The 22,844-nt window shown below is 35.7% G+C and overlaps 2 protein-coding genes across 44 annotated transcripts in view; one reads left to right on the top strand and one right to left on the bottom strand.

Annotated features, from left to right (window-relative positions):
* ORC4 (origin recognition complex subunit 4) overlaps positions 1 to 11,734 on the top strand; it is a 77,695-nt gene extending 65,961 nt beyond the window's left edge. For all 41 annotated transcript variants that reach the window (XM_070240879.1, XM_070240905.1, XM_070240899.1 and 38 more), the window contains 5 exons: positions 3,853 to 3,939; positions 7,944 to 8,052; positions 8,801 to 8,896; positions 8,980 to 9,047; positions 11,273 to 11,734. In XM_070240879.1, coding sequence (XP_070096980.1) covers positions 3,853 to 3,939; positions 7,944 to 8,052; positions 8,801 to 8,896; positions 8,980 to 9,047; positions 11,273 to 11,461 — 549 coding nt within the window. In that variant the 3' untranslated portion in view covers positions 11,462 to 11,734. The remainder of the gene's footprint in view (positions 1 to 3,852; positions 3,940 to 7,943; positions 8,053 to 8,800; positions 8,897 to 8,979; positions 9,048 to 11,272) is intronic.
* Positions 11,735 to 14,701: 2,967 nt separating this feature from the next.
* The window catches only part of ACVR2A (activin A receptor type 2A), an 85,309-nt gene continuing 77,166 nt past the window's right edge, over positions 14,702 to 22,844 (bottom strand). For all 3 annotated transcript variants that reach the window (XM_070240560.1, XM_070240559.1, NM_001242549.2), the window contains 2 exons: positions 19,411 to 19,541; positions 14,702 to 18,463 (listed from right to left, as the gene is read on the bottom strand). In XM_070240560.1, the coding sequence (XP_070096661.1) occupies positions 18,269 to 18,463; positions 19,411 to 19,541 (326 nt within the window). In that variant the 3' untranslated portion in view covers positions 14,702 to 18,268. The remainder of the gene's footprint in view (positions 18,464 to 19,410; positions 19,542 to 22,844) is intronic.

Here is a 22,844-nt window from a genome sequence, read left to right as displayed (position 1 = left end):
TTTAGGAGCACTTTATAATTGGTGCTCCCACATTGTCCCTTCTCTTCCTACATCTGGAGTGGATCAGAGCTCTGGATCTTTGGCCTCTGAATCCTCTTTTCAGTGCCACACAGACTTTCACCTTCTACAACTCCTGAACTGATTGTCTTGTTACGACAGTGTGTTTTTCTGACTGCTTTAGAAAGTCAAATGCTATTTTTCATAGTATTTAAATGTCTGCACTTCCTAGGTTTTTATTATTTCTATCCCTGCTCACTTTCTTTTCCTAAGATGAGTACACAGCCCAGGTAGTTCTGTGCTGTCATCCATCTTTCTGTCCTTTCCAGCTCTATTGCATTCTGAGCATCTCTGAGTGGGTATATAAAGGAAGTAGATGATGGGAGTTACTGGTGAAGCATAACTCTGGATGACTCAGAGAATGGTAACCATATGGTAGTTGAGTGACTAACTCTGAGGTTTTTGGTCCTTTTTTGCTGATTCTATGTCACTGACTTTAGGGGCAGATGGTAGGAGTGAATGTGAGGACTATCCTGTCATCTTTCTGACAATCTTGCAGTTCTTCCATAAGGTAGAACGAGTACCACTTGAGTTTGTGTCTCTTAGTTGTAGTATTTTCTTCCCCTTTCCTAAGCATCATTTACCACCTCCCTTTGGCATGCAAATAAATGGGCATCACTTGAAAAATATGTCAGCACCATGGCCAGAGGCCCTGTCCAGGAGGGTTTGGGGAGGCTGCGTTGAGGGAGCTATCCTTTCACTCAGTGCTGACTATCTAGGAAGTTTTTCTAATTCCAAGGTTATACCACAAGCAATGGTATAGATAACGGGTCACCTATGGAATCTCATCCAAGAAATATCTTCAGGGTAGGCTTGAACCTGGACATCCTGCTTAACTTGAATGTTTGTTTTAGCCCTCCTCCAAATGAGTCAGATAAGTAAGGAAAGTAAACACCATCTCTGCATGACAGAATAAGAGAAATCTCTGTGTAAAAGAACATTTAAAAGGACTGTAGCTAATTCTTCTCAAAAGACATTCCCCCAAAGTACAATTGCTCAGTTCAAGGAAGATTTACCTACTGTCTTAACCTTCCCTGTTTAGTTAACAGAAGTTGAGACAGTTTAGCAGTACTAAGAGACTTAGTACATAATGCTGCTGCCACTGAGTTATCCCTGAAGTAGCATGAGTCCTGAGGTACCAGTGTAATCCTGTAACATTCTGCTTTGAATCTGCCTGTAAAGAGGGCACTGCCAAGCAAATTGTGCAGTCAGCACAATAAGAACTTGCTCCTGTGACTGCTACTCATGTAAGTTCATCACTAAAAAGGAAACATATCAGCTTCCCTGAATAACAGGGAAGGTCTGCTTTATTTCCAGGAGTTTCCCCCATGTTCCTGTCAGGGGTGATGTCAGTCAGTCAGTCTCTGTCTTATTTCCCTTACGTCATTTCCTGAGCCAGCCATGAGGGAGTTTTCAATCCAGAGCAATAAGAAATTCAGTCATGTTTTGAAACCCAAGGTCTAATATCTTCAATGACTATCATATTTAATTAAATGTAGTAGGCATCCAATACATGGTTATTGATAATAGCCTTAGCCTTAACTTTATATATGTATAAATATATGTATGCTACAGATATGTATAGTTTATAGTGTTTGAGTGAACATGAAATTTAAAATGTAATGAGAGGTGTTTTTTAACGGCTTGCATATAGATCTTGTAGATGTTTTTTAAAAAAGCAGATTAGGGGGCCAACCCCATGGCTGAATGGTTAAGTTCATGCACTCCACTTTGGTGGCCCAGAGTTTCACTGGTTTGGACCATGGGTGTGGACCTAGCACTGCTCATCAAGCCATGCTGAGGCTGCATCCGACATAGGTGAGCCAGAAGGACCTACAACTGGAATATACAACTATGTACTGGGGGGCTTTGGGGAGAACAAGAAGAAAAAGATTGGCAACAGATGTTAGCTCAGGTGCCAATCTTAAAAAAAAAAAAGCAGATTAAGTAATTATAAAAGCAAGAGGGTGACAGCTTTCAGAAACAACGGGAGTTGGATTCACACCTCTGAAAATATAGAGATAAGCAGAAAAGCAGAGTATAGAAGATTCACCCTTTAATGTTTATCTTGTGTACTTCCAAAGGGTATTCAACCCTGTATATAGTAAAAAGGTACCAGCAAGTCTTTTAAAATAGAAAGAACTAAAAACAATGGGGAATGGGGTCTGTAACTAGGTTAATTTATTTACTGAGAACATAAAGCTTCATTCCATTAGACTAGAATTTATTCCTAAATCTGGATCTTCTTAACAGTGAAAGAAGTAGAGACATAAAGTTTTAGCTCTAGAAAATATAGAAGTACTTAGTTTTCTGAGCTTTTTTTTTTAAGGAAAAAGAATTCTTATCCCTTGCATATGATATTTGAAACATTATGTCAAGCTACTCCAAGCCTTTCTTGGCTCTGCCAACTCTGAATTTACTCTAATTTTTTCTTCAGTGCCAAGTGTACCTCACCTGTCATTAATCCTAATTCACTGCAGTCACTTGGCTCTTTTAGATACTGCTTTTTCAAAGGCCCTATTGATCTCTGAATTTCCAAAGCTGTTAGCTTCTTCTCAAAACATATCTTAATGTATCTTATCTTTTATATCTTAATTTAATATATCTTATAATATATCTTAATTATACAAAGTAGTTTACATTGTTGATTACCACTTCCCTCTTGAAGTTTTCTTCCCTTAGTTTCATTGCTCTCTCAGATTCTCTTCCAGTCTTCAGTATCTTTCTCAATCTCTTACTTTGTTCCTCTGTTCCATCTACTGCTTAAATCTTGATAATCTAAGTTTCACTTCTTGACCACATCTTACTCTTTGCTGCTTCTGCGACATTCTGTCCCCCATAGTATCATCTCTGATGTTTTTCTTCCCCTTCTCAAACCCTTCCTCCCCTACTCCTTACTAGTTGATCCTCCATCAGACATATCTTCTATAAATGTCTTAATTCTCTCTTGTCTTCATACTGCTGTATTAATTCAGACCCTCTTTGTCTCTTGTATGGACAATTGCCATTGCCTCCAATTAGGTTTTCCTGCCTTTATCTTTCTGCATAATCACTTTGCCAATAACTGCAATTCAGGATTACATGACTACTCATCTTCTGTCAGTATGCCACACTCTTCCTACATTGCTCATGCTACATGTTCCCTGTAATTGGAATCCTCTTTTTTTTAGCCTATTGCCTCATACAGTTTAAGCATTCTTTGTAATACTTTACCTTGTTTTCCCAAGTACAGTAACTTTTTTTTTAAAGATTTTATTTTCCTTTTTCTCCCCAAAGCCCCCCAGTACATAGTTGTGTATTTTTAGCTGTGAGTCCTTCTAATTGTGGCATGTGGGACGCTGCCTCAGCATGGCCTGATGAGCGGTGCCATGTCTGCACCCAGGATCCGAAGTGGCGAAACCCTGGGCCACAGAAGTGGAGCAGGTGAACTTAACCACTCGGCCACGGGGCCAGCCCCCCAAGTATAGTAACTCTTATTCTCTGTTGTGTTTTGTGCAGCATTTTGATCATCCCACTAGGATAACTATATAGTTTCCTTTTTTAGACCAGAAATTTTGGGATAGTGAAGATTGCGTTTTATTTTTTTATCTATTAACATAAAGGGATAAGAAGAAAATCAATAGATTGAAAGTTTGATTTTGATTTCTGTGTTCTGAAAATAAGATCAGCACCTATTTAATGATGAATAAATATCAGATAGAGTTAATGAAGTACACCAACCAGTGAGGCACGTGATTATATTTAGGTTTTAAACTGCGTTATTCTTTAATTCTGTTTTGATTTTTTTTCCTCCAGTGTCTCTCAGAAGATAGAAGTGTGCGAGAAGTACTCCAGAAGCATTTCAATGTCAGCAAAAACCTGCGGTCTTTACACATGCTGTTGGTTTGTATTTGTTTTATTTTTATCACTCATTTTCTTTCACTTGGTAAAATTGATTAAAGCTATAGATAAATTTTGGGAGAATTAACATGTTTACTACATTGAGTCTTTCCAATCCCTGTATGTGGTGCATCTCTCTTTCCATTTAGTCCTTTGATTTCTTTCATCATCACTTTATAATTTTCACCACATAGATCCTGTATGTGTTTAAAGTGTATACCTAAGTATTTAATTTCCTTTGGAGTAATTGTAAATGATATTTTGTTTTTAATTTTAGTTTCATCATGCTCATTGTTAGTATATAGAAATGTGCTTGATTTTTGTGTGTTGATGATGTTTTCTGTGACCTTGCTGAACTCATTTATTCTAGAAATTTTCTTGTAGATATTTTGAGATTTTCTATGTAGACAATCATATCTGCAAATAGAAAGTTTTATTTTTTTCCTTTCCAATCTGTATATCTTTTCGTTTTTATATTTCCTTATTTATTTATATTTATTTCTTTGTCTTATTGCAATGGCTAGAACTTTTAGCACCATATTGAATAAGAGTGGTAAGAGTGGACATCCTTGCCTTGTTCCCAGTCTTAGGAGGAAAATATTCAATTTTTTACCATTAAGTATGATGTAAGCTGTAGGGTTTTTTATGCATGTTTGTTACAAATTAAGGTAATTCCTATTATTCCTAACTTAGTGAGATTTTATTATGAAGGACTGTTGGATTTTGTCAAATGTTTATTCGGTGTCAATGGATATGATCTATGATTTTTCTTCATTAGCATATTGATATGTTGGATTACATTGCATGATTTTTGAATGTTAAACTGATTTTGCATACCTTGAATAAATCCCACCTGGTCATGGATTTCACCAAGTAATTATATCCTAGGCTTAAACAGTATCAATAAAGGGATACTTAATTGTTCTGAAAATTAAAGTTCATCCTTCACTAACAGTATTGAATATTTCTAGAAAATTATCTTTGGAAAATACCTTTCAAGGAGAAAACACTTTTGGTTTTCTGAGTTTCTTCTTGGTCACTTTCATTCATAATAATAATAGATATCATTTACTGAATAGTGCATGAGCCAAGTAATATAGTTATTATGTCTAACCTTTGCAATAATCCTATTTTTTATCCTTGGGCATTTTTATCCTTACCTTTGAAGAAACTGAGGCTACTTGAGGTTAAATAACTTGCCGCAGGTCACACAGCTAGTAGAGGGCAAAACAATACTCAAATACAAAGTTCTCTGGCTTCAAGCTTATATTCTACTTTACCATGTGGTTCTGTTGTGTTTATTTACAGATTCTCCTTCCTGATTTCTATTTTTGCTCAGAAAATTTAAGACTTTTTTCCCTATATTCTTTCCTTCTTGTTAGCACATCCCTTTCCCATCCGTCCATCGAAAGCATACTGCTATTTTCAGCAATAGTTGTCCTTATCATAAGGAATTTGGGGACTAAGAGTTTTTAAGAGTAAGGTTTTTAGTTATTTATATACCAAAATTAGACTTCAGTTACTAACTTTTGGTATATAGAGGATGTACACACACACCACGTATGTACACATAAATATACATATACACACACCTCTCGTTATTCTGAAAAATATCCCTGCCTCAAAATTGTCAACATGAACAGTCATTGTTTTGCCAGTTTCCTATTACACTTTTAATTCAAAGTAATAGCTTGATTTTTGTTTTGGTTTTTCTTGTTTAAGAAAAGTTTTGGAATTGGTAGAAATTATAAAGAAGAGGGAAAGACTTGATTGAGATTAGATATAGTTTGGGTACATTTTCAACAAAAAGTCTGGAGTTATACACATAGAAAAAAGCACCCTCATTGCATACCCAAAAGTAAATTCCAGGTTAAGAAACATAAATGTACGTACAAAAATAAAACTTTATGCGCCAGCCCAGTGGTGTAGTGGTTAAGTTCACGCACTCTGCTTTGGCGGCCCAGGGTTCATGGGTTTGGATTCCAGGAGCAAACTGACACTCCTCATTAAGTCATGCTGTGGCAGCGTTCCACCTTCAAAATAGAGGAAGATTGGCACAGATGATAGCTCAGGGACAACCATCCTCAAACAAAAAGAGGAAGATTGGTAACAGATCTTAGTTCAGGGCCAACCTTCCTCACCAAAAATAAATAAATAAATAAACTTTAAAAAATTTAGAAGAAAAACATAAGAGAATATATTTGTAATCTTGAGGTAGGGAAAGATTTCTTAGAGAAGATATACAAATCACAAACCATAAAAGAAAAGATGGATAAGGTTAATCACATTGAATTTCTAAATGTCGAGACACCAAAAATACCATAGAAAAAGTGAAGACTGGTTGACAGGATATATGCAATGCATGTAATCATCAGTACTATCCATAATATATAAACAGCTTCTACAATAATCAGTAAAGGAATGAGCTAAGAATATCAGCAAGCAATCTACCAAGGTAGAATCTCACATGACCTATAATATGCAAAGATGTTAACCTCTCCAGTAACCGGGAAACGGTACAATTTAAACTTTACAATTAAACCTTTTTTTTGTGCCAATCTAGTGGGTATCATTTTATGTCTGATGGTATGGTGGCTGTGACTGTTAAAATTTATTGCTGCTGGTAGTGTAAATATGAATAAGTACTTTAGAGAGCAATTTGGCAAATTAGGTGTCTAGTGAAACTCAAATGCATATGTAGACATATACAAGATTGTTTTTTGCAGCCTTGTTTATAATTGCAAAAAAAAGAAAATGAAATGACCGATATACCTAAATAAGGGAAGAATAATTAAATTGTGAATATATACAAAGGAATACAATACAACAGAAAAAACGAATAAACTAGAATTGATACTTTAACATGGGTAAATTCTCGTAACAGATCTTCAGTGAAGAGAGAAGCAAGAGTACAATATGGTATTTATATGAAACTTGAAAATTACTCTGTCGTCTAGGAATAAATATATATGTAGTAGGATTATAAGACATACATGATTTTTTTGTATAGGGAAGAGTAGAGAATCCAACCGGGGGAAGAGACAGTGACTCCAACTCTAGAAAGATTATATTTCATATGCTGAGGAAATGGTCATGGATATTCATTATGTTCTTCTCTTGCCTTTTTTTATGTCAAAAATAGTTTATAATAAAAGGAAAAAGAAAAGGTAAGAGAAAGGGAAGGAGCTACTGAGTACCTGGGTCCCTCCCAGTAGGGGAATGAAGGACAAGGATTGCCAAACTCTTTGCAACTAAGAACCCTGGACCCTGGTTAAAGTGGGGAAGAGAGTTTCACTATAAATATGTCCCAAATAGTACTTGGTACAGACTTACACTAAGAAATGATTCATTGTTTACCTGGAATGCAAATTTAACCAGATATCATGCATTTTTGTCTGCTAACCATGTTTAAATAACTAAATTTAAATTTCTAAAAATTACAAATAAATAAATCTTCAATCCAGGAATTATATTAGTTGTTGGAAAGACAATTAGCTACATGAAAAGTGGACTCTGCTTTCAGTGAGAGTTGTTTCTGGGTGTAATTTTGGCTTTTATTTTTTTCTTTTTTGTACAATTGAACATAAAGTAGCTAACTTCTGTCTGTCACTTACATTAACCTTGGACTTGTTGATTGAGTAGTATGAATGTTTATACAAATTACAGATCTGCCTGTTTGGTTTGGCTTTGAATAGTATTCTTATTTTTGGTCTCTTCTCCTTGCCCTACTTTTTCTTTTGCAGAGTTGTAATTACACAAGATATGCAAGTGGGAAGGGGTAGAGAGAGCAGCAAGAATGTTTTTTATGCTTTACATTTATAGAGTTATATGGTAAATGAATTGAAACATTATTTTAATAGAGCTAAATATGAGAGAATACCTTTCCCAAGCATTAATATTTACTTTCCTGTAAGAATAGACTCTCCAAATTAAGAAGTTTTGTTCAGTAATATCTCCAAAATGCCCAAGTAAATATGTAATTGTTTTGCTGATCCACATTTCCCTAGATGCTTGCTTTAAATCGCGTAACATCATCCCACCCATTTATGACTGCAGCAGATCTGATGGAGGCAAACCAGCTGTGTAGCATGGACTCTAAAGCAAATATCGTACATGGTGAGAAACCTGCTTGATTAGGACTTTTTTATAAGTTTGAGTTTATATAATTGATAATGAGTTTATATAATAGAATGCTTTTAAAAATTATAATTAACAATGGGTATAGTGTTGTATGTCTAGAATGCTTTTATATCCATACAGCTTTTAACTCAGCCCTTTAAAAGGTATTATCATTCCCATATAAAGTGAAAGAAACTCAACGCTCTGCCTCCCTTGCCACAGTGCAAATCCAGCTAAAACTATTGTAGGCATTCTCATTGCACAAAGTGCTACTGAAAAGCATTGGCTTTTAACCATTTTGGTTTTGCTATCCCTTTTGAGAATCTAATGAAACTTCTCTTGAGGAAAAATTTTAGATATAATTTCCAGGGGTTTAGAGATTCTCTGAATCATCAAGGGCCCTATGTGTTTTAAAGTTACAGAATAATTGCAGCTTCAGTTTTTGTTTACTGTGGGCCATACCGTAAATGCTTGATAATATTATCTCTCATCCTTATAACATCTCTGTAAGTTTAGAAAGATCTTCGTTTTGCAGATAGGAAAACTAAGCTCAAGGAGGTTGAGTAACTCACTTAAGATTATATAGATCATAGTGACTGAAACACAGTTGAACCAAGGGGAGATCTTAAAGACGACCTCCCCGACTCCTCAAAATCATGATCATTCTATTTGGAGGACAGTTATTTCAATCTTATATATCAGAAGTAAACTATGACTCATAGTTTGTTTCCCTTTGTAACTGTAGGTCTGTCAGTCTTGGAAATCTGTCTTATAATAGCAATGAAGCATTTAAATGACATCTATGAAGAGGAGCCCTTTAATTTTCAAATGGTCTATAATGGTGAGATGAGTCTGGTAGTTTCTTTCTGACTCTAACCCACTGCTTATTTGAAGGTACTAACGTTGTCATTGCTTTCTCTCCAGAGTTTCAGAAGTTTGTTCAAAGGAAGGCCCATTCTGTTTATAATTTTGAAAAACCTGTTGTCATGAAGGTAAGATTTAAGTTCACCGTTATTTTTCTGCAGACAGGTATATTTTTACATCCGATTTGATTGTATATATCACAATTGCACTTTCATTAATTTTGAAACATTAGGTATTTATCATAGGAATTTATTTTCAAAACAAAAATCTAAAAATGAAATGTATGAATAATCCTGAAGAAAGCAGCCAGTTCTGTTAGTTTGTGTGGAGGTATACTGCCCTCTACCGTCTGTTCCTAGCACTTGCATCCTGAAAAGGAACTATTCATTACAGTCTATCAAATCTGTCAGTATATAACTATTCCTTTACAACCCAAGGGTTGGCTTTGTAATCTCGGCAGTTTTAAAAAGAGACAAAAATGCAGATATGAACCATTAAGAAACTAAAAGACAAAATATCATTGGCTGGTGAGGATATACAGAGAAAGTTTTATTAGGAGCTGGGTGAGGCATAAGTTTTAAAACTTGAGAAACTTTATTCTAGTGTACCATTGTTCACTAGAACTGTAATGTGAGCTATATAATTTCCTAATAGCAACAAAAAAGTAGAAAATTAGAAAAAGGTAAGATTAACGTTAGTATATTTTATTTAACCTAATATACCAAAAAATCTCAATCTATTATCAATATAGAAAATTATTAATAAAGTGTTTTCCATTATTTTCTTTTGTTGTAAGTCTTTGAAATTCAGTGTGTGTTTACACTTAATGCACATCCTGATTCACTAAATATTCATTGGAAATACTTTCTCTTTAGATTCCATAAAAATTTTAGTTGAAGAAGTAGAGTAACATTCTGAAATTGTTCCAAACATACTTAAAATTTTCTGATTGACTCAAGTATCAGTTTTAAATTAAACTGACTGAAAATTAAACTTTAAAATCGAGTATCACATTTCAAATGCTCAATAGCCCTATGTGGCTAGTACTTACCTTATTGGACAGTAGAGCTCTAGAGGACTTTAGGGGAATAAATATCTCTTTTTTTAAAGCAATGAACCCGTAAGTCTGTTAGCATCTCTTATAAGCCCTAGTGGTCAGAATATTATTTCATGTAGCAACCAAAAAAACGTGAGTACAGGGCATTGCCATTTCTTGAAAACAACAGGAAAAGTATTTAGCATACTGGAGGTTTCTTTTTTAACCTCTTCCTAACATCCATATCTGTCTGATAGTCATAGTTTGTGGGTGTTGTATGAGTGAAAAGGGTTACCTGAGTATTTAAATTCTTATGAGTAATTTGCAGCTGCTCATTTCTGCATTTAAAATAAGAAAGTATTTTGTGCCTAGAAATATTTTAAATTTCCTCTATTTTATTCAGCCCCAAGACGTGCAGCCTCCAAGTGTTTTCTCATTTTCAGAAATGAATACTGTCGAGATATTTCTTTTTCATCAGAAGAATTTTTAAGATACATAAAGAATATATTCCAATGATATTTTTCAGAATGAGGATGTAAGAAAAGAAAGCTCAGGAATCTATTTCAGTGTATCAGTATTTAATGGTTGCTATGTCATGATTTAATGGTTTGTTTTCCTTCATATCCTAGTAAAATACCTAAAACAACAATCAAGGTTAGAAAAGAAATAATACATGCATATTAGAGGTGAGAGGGAGCAGACAGTACAGAACTCTGTTAAGGTGAGGGGATGGAAGAAGGGGACTTTGTGACAGGTTGTGGCAGTCTCTGTCGACTCAGGGAACCAGGAACCTGTCCTCCCCCTTCCATGCCCGGGGCACTCAGCTCAATCATTTATTTATAGGACCAGCTGAACAGGCTGGTGTACTCCTAGGGGGTCTTTCCTGCCTGCCTCTTTTTTTGCAGCTGTTTTAAACTTTTACACAGCTAAGTCTTACAAAGGTAGAAACAAAATGTAAATGTGAATTTGCGTAACCTAGGTAATTAGCCAAAAATTACTGGTCTCATCAGGTCTTGGGTTTTTAGAGAGAACGGGTTGAAACCCTTCATTAAGTACTAGGAGGAGATACGATATAGAATGAGGTTAGGAACAAAAGCCATAAAGTTTGCCCTGTTTACATTCAACAAAGCAGGGACTGGTAACTGTATATTGTGAGGTATGAAGTCTTTATGAGGTTGATGAGAATTACTTTTGAACCCTATTTATTTCTATTAAGTTTTGTTTCCTGGCGCCTGACCAAAACCTTAACTGTTCTCTGGGTTAACGTTGTTACTTTATTTCCCCTATTCAACCTAAACTATTTCTTTCGTCTTTCAGGCTTTTGAACACTTACAACAATTAGAATTAATAAGACCCATGGAAAGAACTTCAGTAAATGCACAGAGAGAGTACCAGCTGATGAAACTACTTTTGGATAATACTCAAATTATGAATGCTTTGCAGAAATATCCCAACTGTCCTACAGATGTTAGGCAGTGGGCAACATCCTCACTAAGCTGGTTATGAATACAATCAGTGGCTTCAATTATGGAGTTTCAGGCATGCTTCTCTAACAGAACTAAAAGCTATTGTCCTTTAATAAGATATGTTATTACATTTTTTATATTTATGAACATGTATTTTTGTATTTATGGGGAACTGTTACACATGTACTAATCTTGGCTGTATCTTGCCTTTGAATCATGAGCAGTTACATGATTTATAATCCCAGTGATTTAGATTATACTGTAAGTAGCAGTTGAAAAAAATAAATGTGACTATTTTAGGCATTCAACCATATGCTTGTTCAACACTTGTGAAGTATTTATGTGGTACATTTGAAGAATGCATTTCAACCTAGCAGCCAAATGTTTTTATAAACTTTAAACAAAGCAGTAAAGAAACAATGGTAAGGATAGAGGTGTAATTGAGTAATCTTCTGGTCCAGTGGGAGGTGCTGCATTTTTTTTTTTTTTTTTTTTTTTTGAACCTATGGAAATTTTGGATTCTGTCCCAGGCGTAGGTCTTCCAGTTCAGGAGACTGACCAGTTTGGCTAGAAGATAGTTCACATGTATTTTGGGCAAAAGTTTAAACATTTTCTTCCGGACTGCTCAAAATATGGTACTCATACCATCTACAGAAGAATCTCTTGTAAGACTTTTTTAAAATGCAGATTCTTGGGCCTACTCTAGGCCAAAAGGATCAGAATTTGTCTTTTTAACAGACACTTTAGGAAATTCCTGGAAAACTGCTCCCACGAATAATAGGAAGTGTTTGACAGTGTTAACTAAATGTATTTATATCAAAAAGTGAATTGCTAAGAGGAATGTGGAAATGTTAGTCAAAGCATCACCTTATAAATTCAGGAATCCATGAACCAATACAGGTATATGTTTAAAATGGAATTTAATAAGCATTTGTTAAGTATTAGTGGCTTCATTTATTCAAGAGTATTTGATTGCCTGTTGTTTTCATGGATGGTTTACAAAAGACAGAGTCCCTAGCCTCATGCAGTTTATAATCCCTTTAACTATTAAAGGCCCTATGATATTTAGATACTGTTATTTGCAGATAAGAATGTTAACACAATAGTGGCAGTGTCCAGAATCACACAGGTAGAGAATGATTGACCCTGAAGTTCATCTCAGGTTTGATTGACGCCAAAGCCCCTGCTGTTAAGACCTGAAGTTCAGTAATGGGTTCCTTACGACGTATTTTTTAAAGTATGCTCTAAGAAATGATTTATCTAGTTTTTATCAAGTCTCGGATGTAGAACGGGATATAAAAAGATTTCTGTGCATAAAAGTAACTCTTCAGTAGTTACAACCTATTCTTTTGCATACATAGCTGTTCCTTCCCTGCCTTCTCAGTCTTCAGATCACTGTCATTTACTTTTCAGCAGTGTCTTGCATAGTGGTTCTATGTGATAGTCTATAGGTTTTCAGGGGATACTTTGCCAAAATACTTAATATGGTAGCCTCACTATTACTAGAAGCAAGGATTTTATACATGAGCTAAAATTGTCCCTTTAAAAAATTTCTATCTACTCTTTTAGGGAAGTACCATCTGCCTTAAAGACACTAACTGTAAAAGCATCTAAAGAACTGACTTGAGGATTGCCAATTTTTACTAGCTTAAGATGCCACTGAAAAGGCTGAGAGCCCTCATTTGCCTCCTTGGCTACTTGAGAGCTATAAAAGATCCATCAACATTTTCATTTTTAGTGAAACAGTTATAAAGCAAATCAGAAAAAATAGGTTAGCAGAAGTCATACAAATAAATTATACGTCTCCATTCCAAAGGCTTTCCTAAATTTTTTTTTTGAGGAAGCTTATCCCTGAGCTAACATCTGCTGCCAATCCTCCTCTTTTTGCTGAGGAAGATTGGCCCTGAGCTAACATCCACGTCCAACTTTCTCTACTTTATATGTGGGATGCGTGCCACAGCATGGCCTGATGACCGGTACGTAGGTCTGCACCCAGGATCTGAACTGGTGACCCCTGGGCCACTGAAGCAGAGCATGCGAACCCGACCACTGCGCCACTGGGCCAGCCCCACCAAAGGCATTTTTTGATGGGAGGAGGAGGAAGGTTGATGTTTCCCTTTCCATATTCCCTAATACAAAGAAGCTAAAATGTACTTAGAAAATATTTAAACTTAGCTTCATCTCTTAAATTGCCTAAACATCATCATCATCAATAAAATAAAAATCAAATCTGAAAAGCCCTAGTAAAACACTTTCAAGAATAATGTAAACAAATATGGCTTAGATATTTTCTTCATTTACTGGAGGAGGAATATAGCCATTTAACAGCACAGTCAAAAACCCATGAACTCCATGGGTCATCAGATTGAAAAGCAGGTGAGGCCAAGTGTTAGAGGCTTCACGAAGTGCAGTTTTTACTTGTGTGATCTGTCTAGATGCCCTACCAAAAACATGATCTTAGTAAAAAACACAAAAAAACTCCAGTTCACGTGCACATGCACATGAATGGCTCTGAAGAATTAAAACCTGTTGGTCCAAACTTACTCTGTCATAATGCCATATGTGTTGAGTATATACTATTGACTTCCTGAAGAAGCAGTGTTTTGCAGAACACAGCTGTGAAAAACAATTTCAGTCTTTCTGTAGCGGTCCCATGCAGGTTCCACCATGGTGTGCATTTTCATTTGTTTTGGAAGCAAATGCAGGTTCTTTCAGACCACCATAACCTGTGTTGCCCCTTCCTTCACCTTTACCCTAAAAAACTGAGAATCCGTTGGTGTAAATTATGACACTCAATATGACAATGTGGGGCTTTTCCACCTTCTTTTTCTTTGAAAGCCACAGGATAAAGAAAAGCCTTTACAACATTAAAAATGATAATGAAAGCTAGTTTCTTTGATGATTACTCTTACTGATGACTCTAAATGAAAATGCCAGAATTATTCCATTCAATTAGTTACATAGTTGAGAAGTGTAGTTTATATCTTTCATGACCATTTCCTAAGCCACACTTCTCTATTTCCATATGAAAAGGCAATGTAATTAATGCCAGCTAGCCTCTGGCTTCCTAAAACTGGCAGGACCAACATAGATACTTCAGTGGGAATACAATCTGCTTAGAAAACAAAGGAGGGAAATGCCACAGCTGACAGACCTCCCTTCTTTCACCAGTCTCCATTCTTGCAAATTTCAAGGTGTAAACTTCACTATAAATTACAAAGCTACTCTTCCCCTCTTTAAGAAGAACATACAGCTAAAGAAAAACTGCATATGCAAATCATACCATAATTCATTTTTTTATTTAACTTGGGGATGGAATGGGGATAGCATACATTTTATTTGTACAATATTTAACAATCACTTATCCAAGGTGGGGTTTTATGGGGCTATTTTTTTTTTTTTTAGCTTTTTGTTAAATACTTGCAGAAAAAAACAGCAAGTACAATTTGACAGTAGTACAACAACCTGTGCCCAAAACACTGACAAGAAATACAGAATAAAGCTAAAATAATTGCTTACCAATATTTTGAGAGGTAACAAATAGGATATGGGTTGAGACTGCATAAAAAATGTACTGCTGGTTGAGTATCTGAGGTAAATGATGTTCAATCAAGATGCTACTTGTATCATTTTGCCCATAAATCAGTAAATAATTTTATGCACATTATACCAAATATTCCTAAAAAGTAATTTTTTAAAAAGGTAAAAAAGAGAAACTGGAAAATATCTGTGGTGAAGCATTTTTTTTTAAAAACAGTAATCAGTTTATTCCACTAAACTATCCTCTGGCCAGGGTTTTTTTCCCTACCATCTGCATTTTACTTAAATGTAGCTGTTACATAGGGGTGAGGAAAGGGGGAAAAAGAGATTCTTTTTCAATTTAATGATATATGATTCTATTTTTAAATTCCAAACTTGTTGGGTTTTTTTCCTGATTGTATTTTCAAAACATCACCATGAAAGATAGTGTGAGTTCACGGGACCAACAATTGTGAGGCACAGTCTCTTGTTCTGGAATTCACAAGGTACCTGTAATAAACATTCAAACAAGAATCACACATCACATGCTAAAAACTTCCTAGCATCTAAAATACATACAAGAGCTGTGCAGGGCATAGACTTTGAATAAAGCCAAACACTGGTTAATCCATCAGTCCTATGGCAGTTGATCATAAAGCATTCCTTACACGGAGATCTGGGCAAGGTAAAGAGTATACGTTAGAGCAGCAGTTCGGATGGGTGTCAGAAAGGCAAAATACAAGATGAATCATAAAGAGCACCATACACATGAGGAAAAAATTACTGGGGTCTTAGCTAACCCCAAAACAAGTCATTTTTCTCATTCTTTCATCTTTCTTTATTTCAGCATCCCTAGCTCAAACTTTTTGTTAACTTGCCCACTCTGCACTGACTGTAAACCAAACATGAAAATGCCCTGCAAAAGAAAGTTTTCACAAGACTAGGTATCAGGACAGGTAGTCACTGGAACATTATTATTTACTGCTTATAAAAAGTGTTTTTATATTAATATAGTTCTCAAAAGGATACAAGTTTTAAAATTGGTTAGCTAGTTAAGTACAATAACCAGGATTTCTAAAAACTTTTTCTAACATGAAGAGAAAACTTCTATCTTGTGAATAATTGGTCTTACAAAATTTATCTCTAGACCTCACATAAGCCAAACATTCATCATAATATTCCTTGTTTTTGTTTCGATTTTTTTTTTAACTTTTAGAAACAGGATTAAATGTAGAACAGGTAGAAATTAGTCTTCAGGAGATCAACAATTTTCATGTATGAACATTCTCATCATTTTCCCTTCTTCATTAGTTTCGAAGTGGAAGCAAAACCAAATCAAGAAATTGAGAGGCCAACTATTTTTTGAAATAAAGAGGTGAACTCAACATTGAAATGGAAATTCTTAGGAATACAATGAAACCTTGGATACATGTGTGACCAAGAGCACAAAGTTTTGTATGGTGTGTGGCACATAGACAACAATGCTATTACTCTTCTTTCCCTCCCTGCTTAGAGTCTGTTGACCTATGTATTATTTATAAATAATTTATTATTCCCAGAGATTGTGCATTTATATGTAAAATGTAGTGTACTGTGTGGTTAAATAGCCATTTGAAGATAACATTCACAGTGAGCTCCTGATAGTGACATGTAAAAACTTCTTTTATAAAATTAATGTATTCATTTTTAAATGACCTGACAAAAGTACACAGTGTAATACTGGCTATTTGTTGGTCAGTAATCTAGAAACTCAGGAAATTAATGTTTTACTTTGGCCTGTATAAATTTGAGGAAGAATCCAATTATATTCTAATGTAATATTGTTTTGAAAAGCACTTTGGCACCTACCTATGATCAATTCCATTTTTTTTAATCAAGGATAAGGCATGAACTATTCTAAATTAATATCAGAGTTAGTTGGGAAAGCAATTTGCAGGAGGAGACTAGGCTGTGTCACCTACATCAACATTGGTTACCTCTAAATGTCATTGCATATTTTAAGTTATAAGTTTAACTTGTTATCCCTGATTTGTTTTAAAGCAGTAACATCTGAAATCTGTGCTTAAAATTTAAAATCTCTATCCTAGGATAATTCTTTATGTATCACAGACATCAAATATTACTCTGTCAAGATGGCACCAAGCAGAAATATCGTGATAAAGTTACAAGTCTCAAAGCAGAGAGTGAGGAATTCTGAGTAATGACACTTCCTGAGGCGATCCTGAAACAGTAATAAAGAATGTCCCACACACATACTGTTTGGTGAAAAGAAATACACTACAATTTTACATATATAAATAGGAAAAAAATCTATTTTAAAAGAATAAAAATGAAGAGCTTTCCAGTGTTACAGCTCATTTAAAAAAATGTAAATCATGCTTTAAATTTTCAAATATTCCCGAAACACAACACACCTAAAAAAAATACTTAGGTAAGTATGCAATATTTTGGGAACCGGATATAAGATGAAGCTTTAAAACATGGGAAGAAGGGGGAAATGACACCATTTTTCCATTTCAAAAAACAGCACTTTTTTTCCTTAAATTACAAGCTAGCACAAGAGAAGCTAAAACACTGCTTTACAAATAGCCACTTATGTTGGCACTAGGCATAGCTTACCTTTTTTTCTTAAATAACACAGTGAATTTGTAATACCTTCTTACAAAACATGGATCAATTTATTATTCAAATTTTGTTAGTGTTTTCAATTTTATAATTTAGCAACCGTGGCACTGAGGTATACCTTGTTGAGGGAGGTTAAAGTAATGCTTGGAAGCCTCTTTACTGTACCCCACTTTGATGACTTTGTTTATGTACACAGAACAGCAGCACACTAAACATTCACAAGCTGTGTCATATTGGCATTACAATAGTCATTTATAGAAACACAACAGCAAATGCAATAAAAACAAGTTACCCTTTTTAAAATCTGAAATGAAAAGTTTTTGATTTAAAAAAAAATAGCAGTAGTTCATTTAAGGAATTAGTGTCTTCTCACAGACATTAACAAATCTGATGTCAGTTTTCAAACACGATTAGCCAGGTCCAAAAGAGCCTTGATTTGGAGAGGGCCACATTCTTCATGTACACTTTTTCAAAAGTTTCTTTGTAGAGTTTGTAACTTTTCTCTTAGTCTCATGTCCTTCACGTCTCTGCTACAGGTAATGTCATAAGTCTCACAGAGCCACATTTTAAACGAGGGTCTTCTTTGCAACATGTCCAAGAGACATCCTACTCGTTTCACACAGAAAATAAACTGTAAGCAGTTTCGTTAGCTTAGCAGCTCCAGTTCAGAGTCCTGTTTCTCAGTGTACACGTGATGCAACCATCATAGACTAGATTCTTTGGGAGGAAAGTCAACGTTTGTCACCATCGTGACCACTGTTACAATGTCCTCTGTGGTAATGATATTTGTTAGTCTTTGCATCTGAGTAATTCTTTCACCTACACAGCCAGCTGATAACCTGGCTTCTGCATCATGATCCCAACATTCTTCTATTGTTTCACAAAGCATTGCCATTCCCTAAAAAGAAAAAATACATTCAAACACCACAGCAATTTTTGTTTTCTATTAGGAAATAGAATAAAATTTCCATAAAGAAATTGCTAGTTTTCTGAGCCAAAGAAAGTTTCAAGATTGGCTAAGTTTGATATTATTTGTCAATAGTCACTTTTGAATATCTACTGAGTGCAGCAACATGAAGAAAAGCACTAGGAGAATTCACGTTTTTTTAAGCACTGGAGACTATCAAAGCAGGTGATTCATTGTTTTAAGTCCAAAAATCCCATCTATTGTTCAGAAACCAATGCTAACCCTTGAATTGAATTCAAAACCAAGGCTAAAGGAGGTCTACCGAATTTTAGTGTTTCTTACTTAATATCCACATTTCTATCCTGCAATTAAATAGAAAGTTTAGAAAGTCATCCTTGAGGATTTCCTACCTGGTTTTATCCGTTTCTGGTTATATCAAGACCAAAATAACCAGGGCAATACTGTTCCATCCTTCATCTACCTAGTCCCTAGTTTTAGAGCATTATTGAGAACTTGAAAGTTTCCAATCCCAAATCAAAAGGCTAAAAAACAAACTCCCATAACGAGGAGAAAATGGATGCTTCACTTTTTAAAATAGCACTTTTTAAAATGTGGAATGGTGGTGGTCAGAAAGGTTATGCATCTATCTGCAGGCACTCCTTTCCCTGAGAAGCTTTCTAAACAGGAGACATACTTATTTGCACAGGAGCAGAGAGATGAAGAGCCCCCTAAGGCTCGATGACTTCACCATCTCCCTTATGAGTATACAGACTTAGCCCTAACTGCTGATTCTAGAACTGCAGTACAGAGCATCCTGTATGAATATCACCTCCCCAGAAAATCCTCCCAGAAGAAAGAGAAATGTACAGAGAGAGAAATCATTCCTCTGAAAAGCATTTTATTGGAATTTCAAATGAAAAGCTAACTGTATAACTTACAGCGTGTTTCTGCCAATAATCTCTTAAAACAGGCCTCTTTTTTTTATGCACAACAACTTCCTGCATGTCTTCAAGAGATGGATGCTGGCCAATTTCCTCCTCAAATGGCAACATGTACTCATCTACAGGTCCTGAAATGGAAAAAAAAAAATCATTTTAATTCAAATTTTCCTGACTTTCAAAGTGAAATAAACTTTCTAAAACATATTTTGTATCACCTTTTCCCAACTGTTACATGCTATAATGACAGGAGAGAAATGGACCCTCAGCCATACTTATACCACAGTGTGACCCAAACTCTAATTTAAGGGAAATTTAAAGTCCATGACTTGGTATGTAACCCTACTAAGGATGTGTAAGGAGCTTTCTTATCTACTGGATGAGGAATGCCTGTCTCCATACGTATAGAGGGCACAGGGAATGATGGATGTTTGCAAACCAAGGATATTATATCCCTTTAAGGTACCCACTCCTCTTGCAATTCAGACCTGACTGTAAACAGTGGTGCTTCCATCTCTGAAGATTTCAGGTTTAATCTGTTATAACCATCTTTATTCAATGACACATTCAAACCCGTTACACGCTGCATGTGAGGAATTAGGTACTTCAAAGTCACACCTCTTCTCTGCCCTCACAAGAGCTGCCAAAAAGACACTTCGTTTTTAAAAAATCACATACTCTCCAAACAGGGTTCCCAAGAAGTCAGAATGTGCCTTCAAGAATAAGCAGGATTTATTCAACATAAATGATCCTTTCTTTGTAGGCCCACTCAAATAGGAAAATGCAGTTAGGAGTTAATAATAACTAATATTTGATGAGCACTTATCCTGACCAGGAACTTTACATATACTATTTACTTCCATTTTATCTTCACAAAGTGAAGATAGCATTACTTCTATTTTACAGAGAGGAAAGCTCAAAAAAGTTCCAGAATTTGCACGAGGACATAAAGCTGTTAAGTGGTAGAGCTGGAATTCGAATACAGCTCTATGAACGACTTTAAAGTCTGTGCTTTCAATCAGTGTACTGTCTCCCCTTGAAAGAAACCAGTCACTAATGAGCAATTTCAGTGACCAGATGTGTCCATGGATAGACATAAATCTTGTACAAGCTCTTGAAATGCACCAATAGTCTTGGATAGATATGAATAATAAATCATGAAGGAGGCCATATAACTCGACCCTCTCTGAATTGTAAGAATCCTTGATGCCTTGATAGTCAGTCTCTGCTTAAGCACTTCCAGTGACTGAGAGGACACTTGTCCTTCGGTTTGGGGATGGAGAGAACTAGTTCTAGGACCTACCTGCAGATAACCAAAATCCACAGACAGCAAAATCCAGGGATGCTTAAGTCCCTTATACAAAATGCCAGAGTATTTGCATATAACCTATGCAATCCTCTCATATACTTTAAATCATCTCTAGATTACTTACTACTTATAATACCTAACACAATGCAAATGCTATAAAAATAGTTGTTATTCTGTATTGTTTAGGGAATGACAAGAAAAAAAGTCCGTACACATTCAGTACAAAGGCAACCATAGTGGGCCTTTCGATCTGCAGTTGGTTGAATCCCCGAACACGGAACCAGTGGATCCAGAGGGCTCATTGTACTGACATTCTAAGGTGTCTGTTCAATCCTTGCCTCTCAAAGTGTGGTCCACAGGTCAGCAGCACTGGCACTGACTGGTGGCTTGTAAGAAATGTAAATATCAGGACTCAATCCAGACCAACTGGGTCAGAATCTAAATTTTAACAAGATTCCCAGGAGTTTGGTATGCACATTAAAGTTTGGGAATCAATGAATTGAACCATCAAGAATTAGCCATCAACAAATTTTAAAGCACTCACTTTAGCAATGTTCACACTGTCCCTTCTGCCCCAATTTCTGACTTGAGTCAGAAATAACTGACTCTGCAATTAAGCATTACATAGCACATGCAAGGCATTTAAGAAATGTCAGCATCCATCCTTTTCTTTTCCCATAAAATCTCCCCTGATAACTCCTCCCACAAACAAAGCAATTTCTCACTCTTCAAAACTCCCATAACACTCCCTTACATTTCTCAGGGACTACATTCATCCAAAAACATTTTCTGAATACCTATGTACTGAGCACTCGAGTAGACAATTCACACTTTACCTTACTGTAGAGTTAACCATCCAGAATATATTTCATCACATTAACTAAACTGTACATTACTTAAAGGCTGCATCTTGTGTATCCCGCATAACCCCATATGCAATGGTTTGCTTTGGAGAGTTCATATTAATAAAGTTCTTATGAAATATATATTCCTATAACATCTGCCATCTGACCTACTTCTGCTTCCATAAATGCACATAATAAATGTACTTCCTCTTCCACTTTGAGACTAAATACACTGAACGGCTTACTCTTTTTCCTGTAGACTTCTAAGCTAAGCTTGAGCCATCCAAATTGCTTCAACCTTTCTTAGGTTCTGGATCCACTCCCATGCCAAACACCCAATCTTGGAAGAATGAATGGATGTCCATTCCTGAGCACTCTCTACTAAGTTCCATTTAAAAGCACAGTACCCCAAATCAGATTTCATATATGGAGGTCTGATATAGGTCATAATAGTCACTCAGTAGTCTGTCCTATACTGAGTGACTATTACAGAACTCAGAAAATAAAGTATTCTTATAAATATCGGTTACGTTGGTTATACCTTTTTAAATATTCAACACAATTTCTGCTATAGTCTTTCACAATCCACAGAAAATTTTTAGGCAATTATAAATTAAAACAAAAAAAAAACAGATCAAGCAAATTTACACTTGTCTGGGAGTTTATCAGTCAGAAAGTTTGTATATTCTCACACCCAAACAAGTGCTGTTAACTCGAAGAGAGTTCGGATCTTATGAGGAGCACTACAGAGGACCTAGAACACTACTTATAATTTTGTCACACCAGGAATATAGTATGTAGGTTTATAATCAATCAATGAATGCATATATTTATCAGGCTTCAACAAGGACTTCAATAACAAGAACAAAAAACAGGAATCCTTTAGAACCAAGGTGCTGCGCTAGGACATGTAATGAATATTCACAATAATGTCCACATCAGGTCAGATTTCAAAGCTTTAAGGAGGCAGAATTTAAATTGTGGTATATCCAAACGCACGTTCAGTTCTGTGTCAGGGAGCACAGACTGTAAATTCAATCTGGTTGGTTAGCTATATGTTGGCATTATGGGAGTGCTGAACAGACTCAGCCTGAGTGTCCCAGGAGGCAAAGTCCCCTGACTCTACTTGCATCTCCTCTCTACTCACATCTCCTCTCGCCACAAGAGCTGACTTGAGAACCTGGGGGCAGGACTCATGGGGTCTAACCAAAGTAGCAGCCCTCTCTCTACATCTGGATCACAGTTTCAAATCTAGGTTTCACCATTTATCACCTTGAGGC

Source organism: Equus caballus, chromosome 18, assembly GCF_041296265.1.
Source record: "Equus caballus isolate H_3958 breed thoroughbred chromosome 18, TB-T2T, whole genome shotgun sequence".
Taxonomy (NCBI): domain Eukaryota; kingdom Metazoa; phylum Chordata; class Mammalia; order Perissodactyla; family Equidae; genus Equus; species Equus caballus.
Note: the sequence above shows the minus strand (reverse complement) of the source record. Positions and strands in the feature narration are given on the sequence as shown.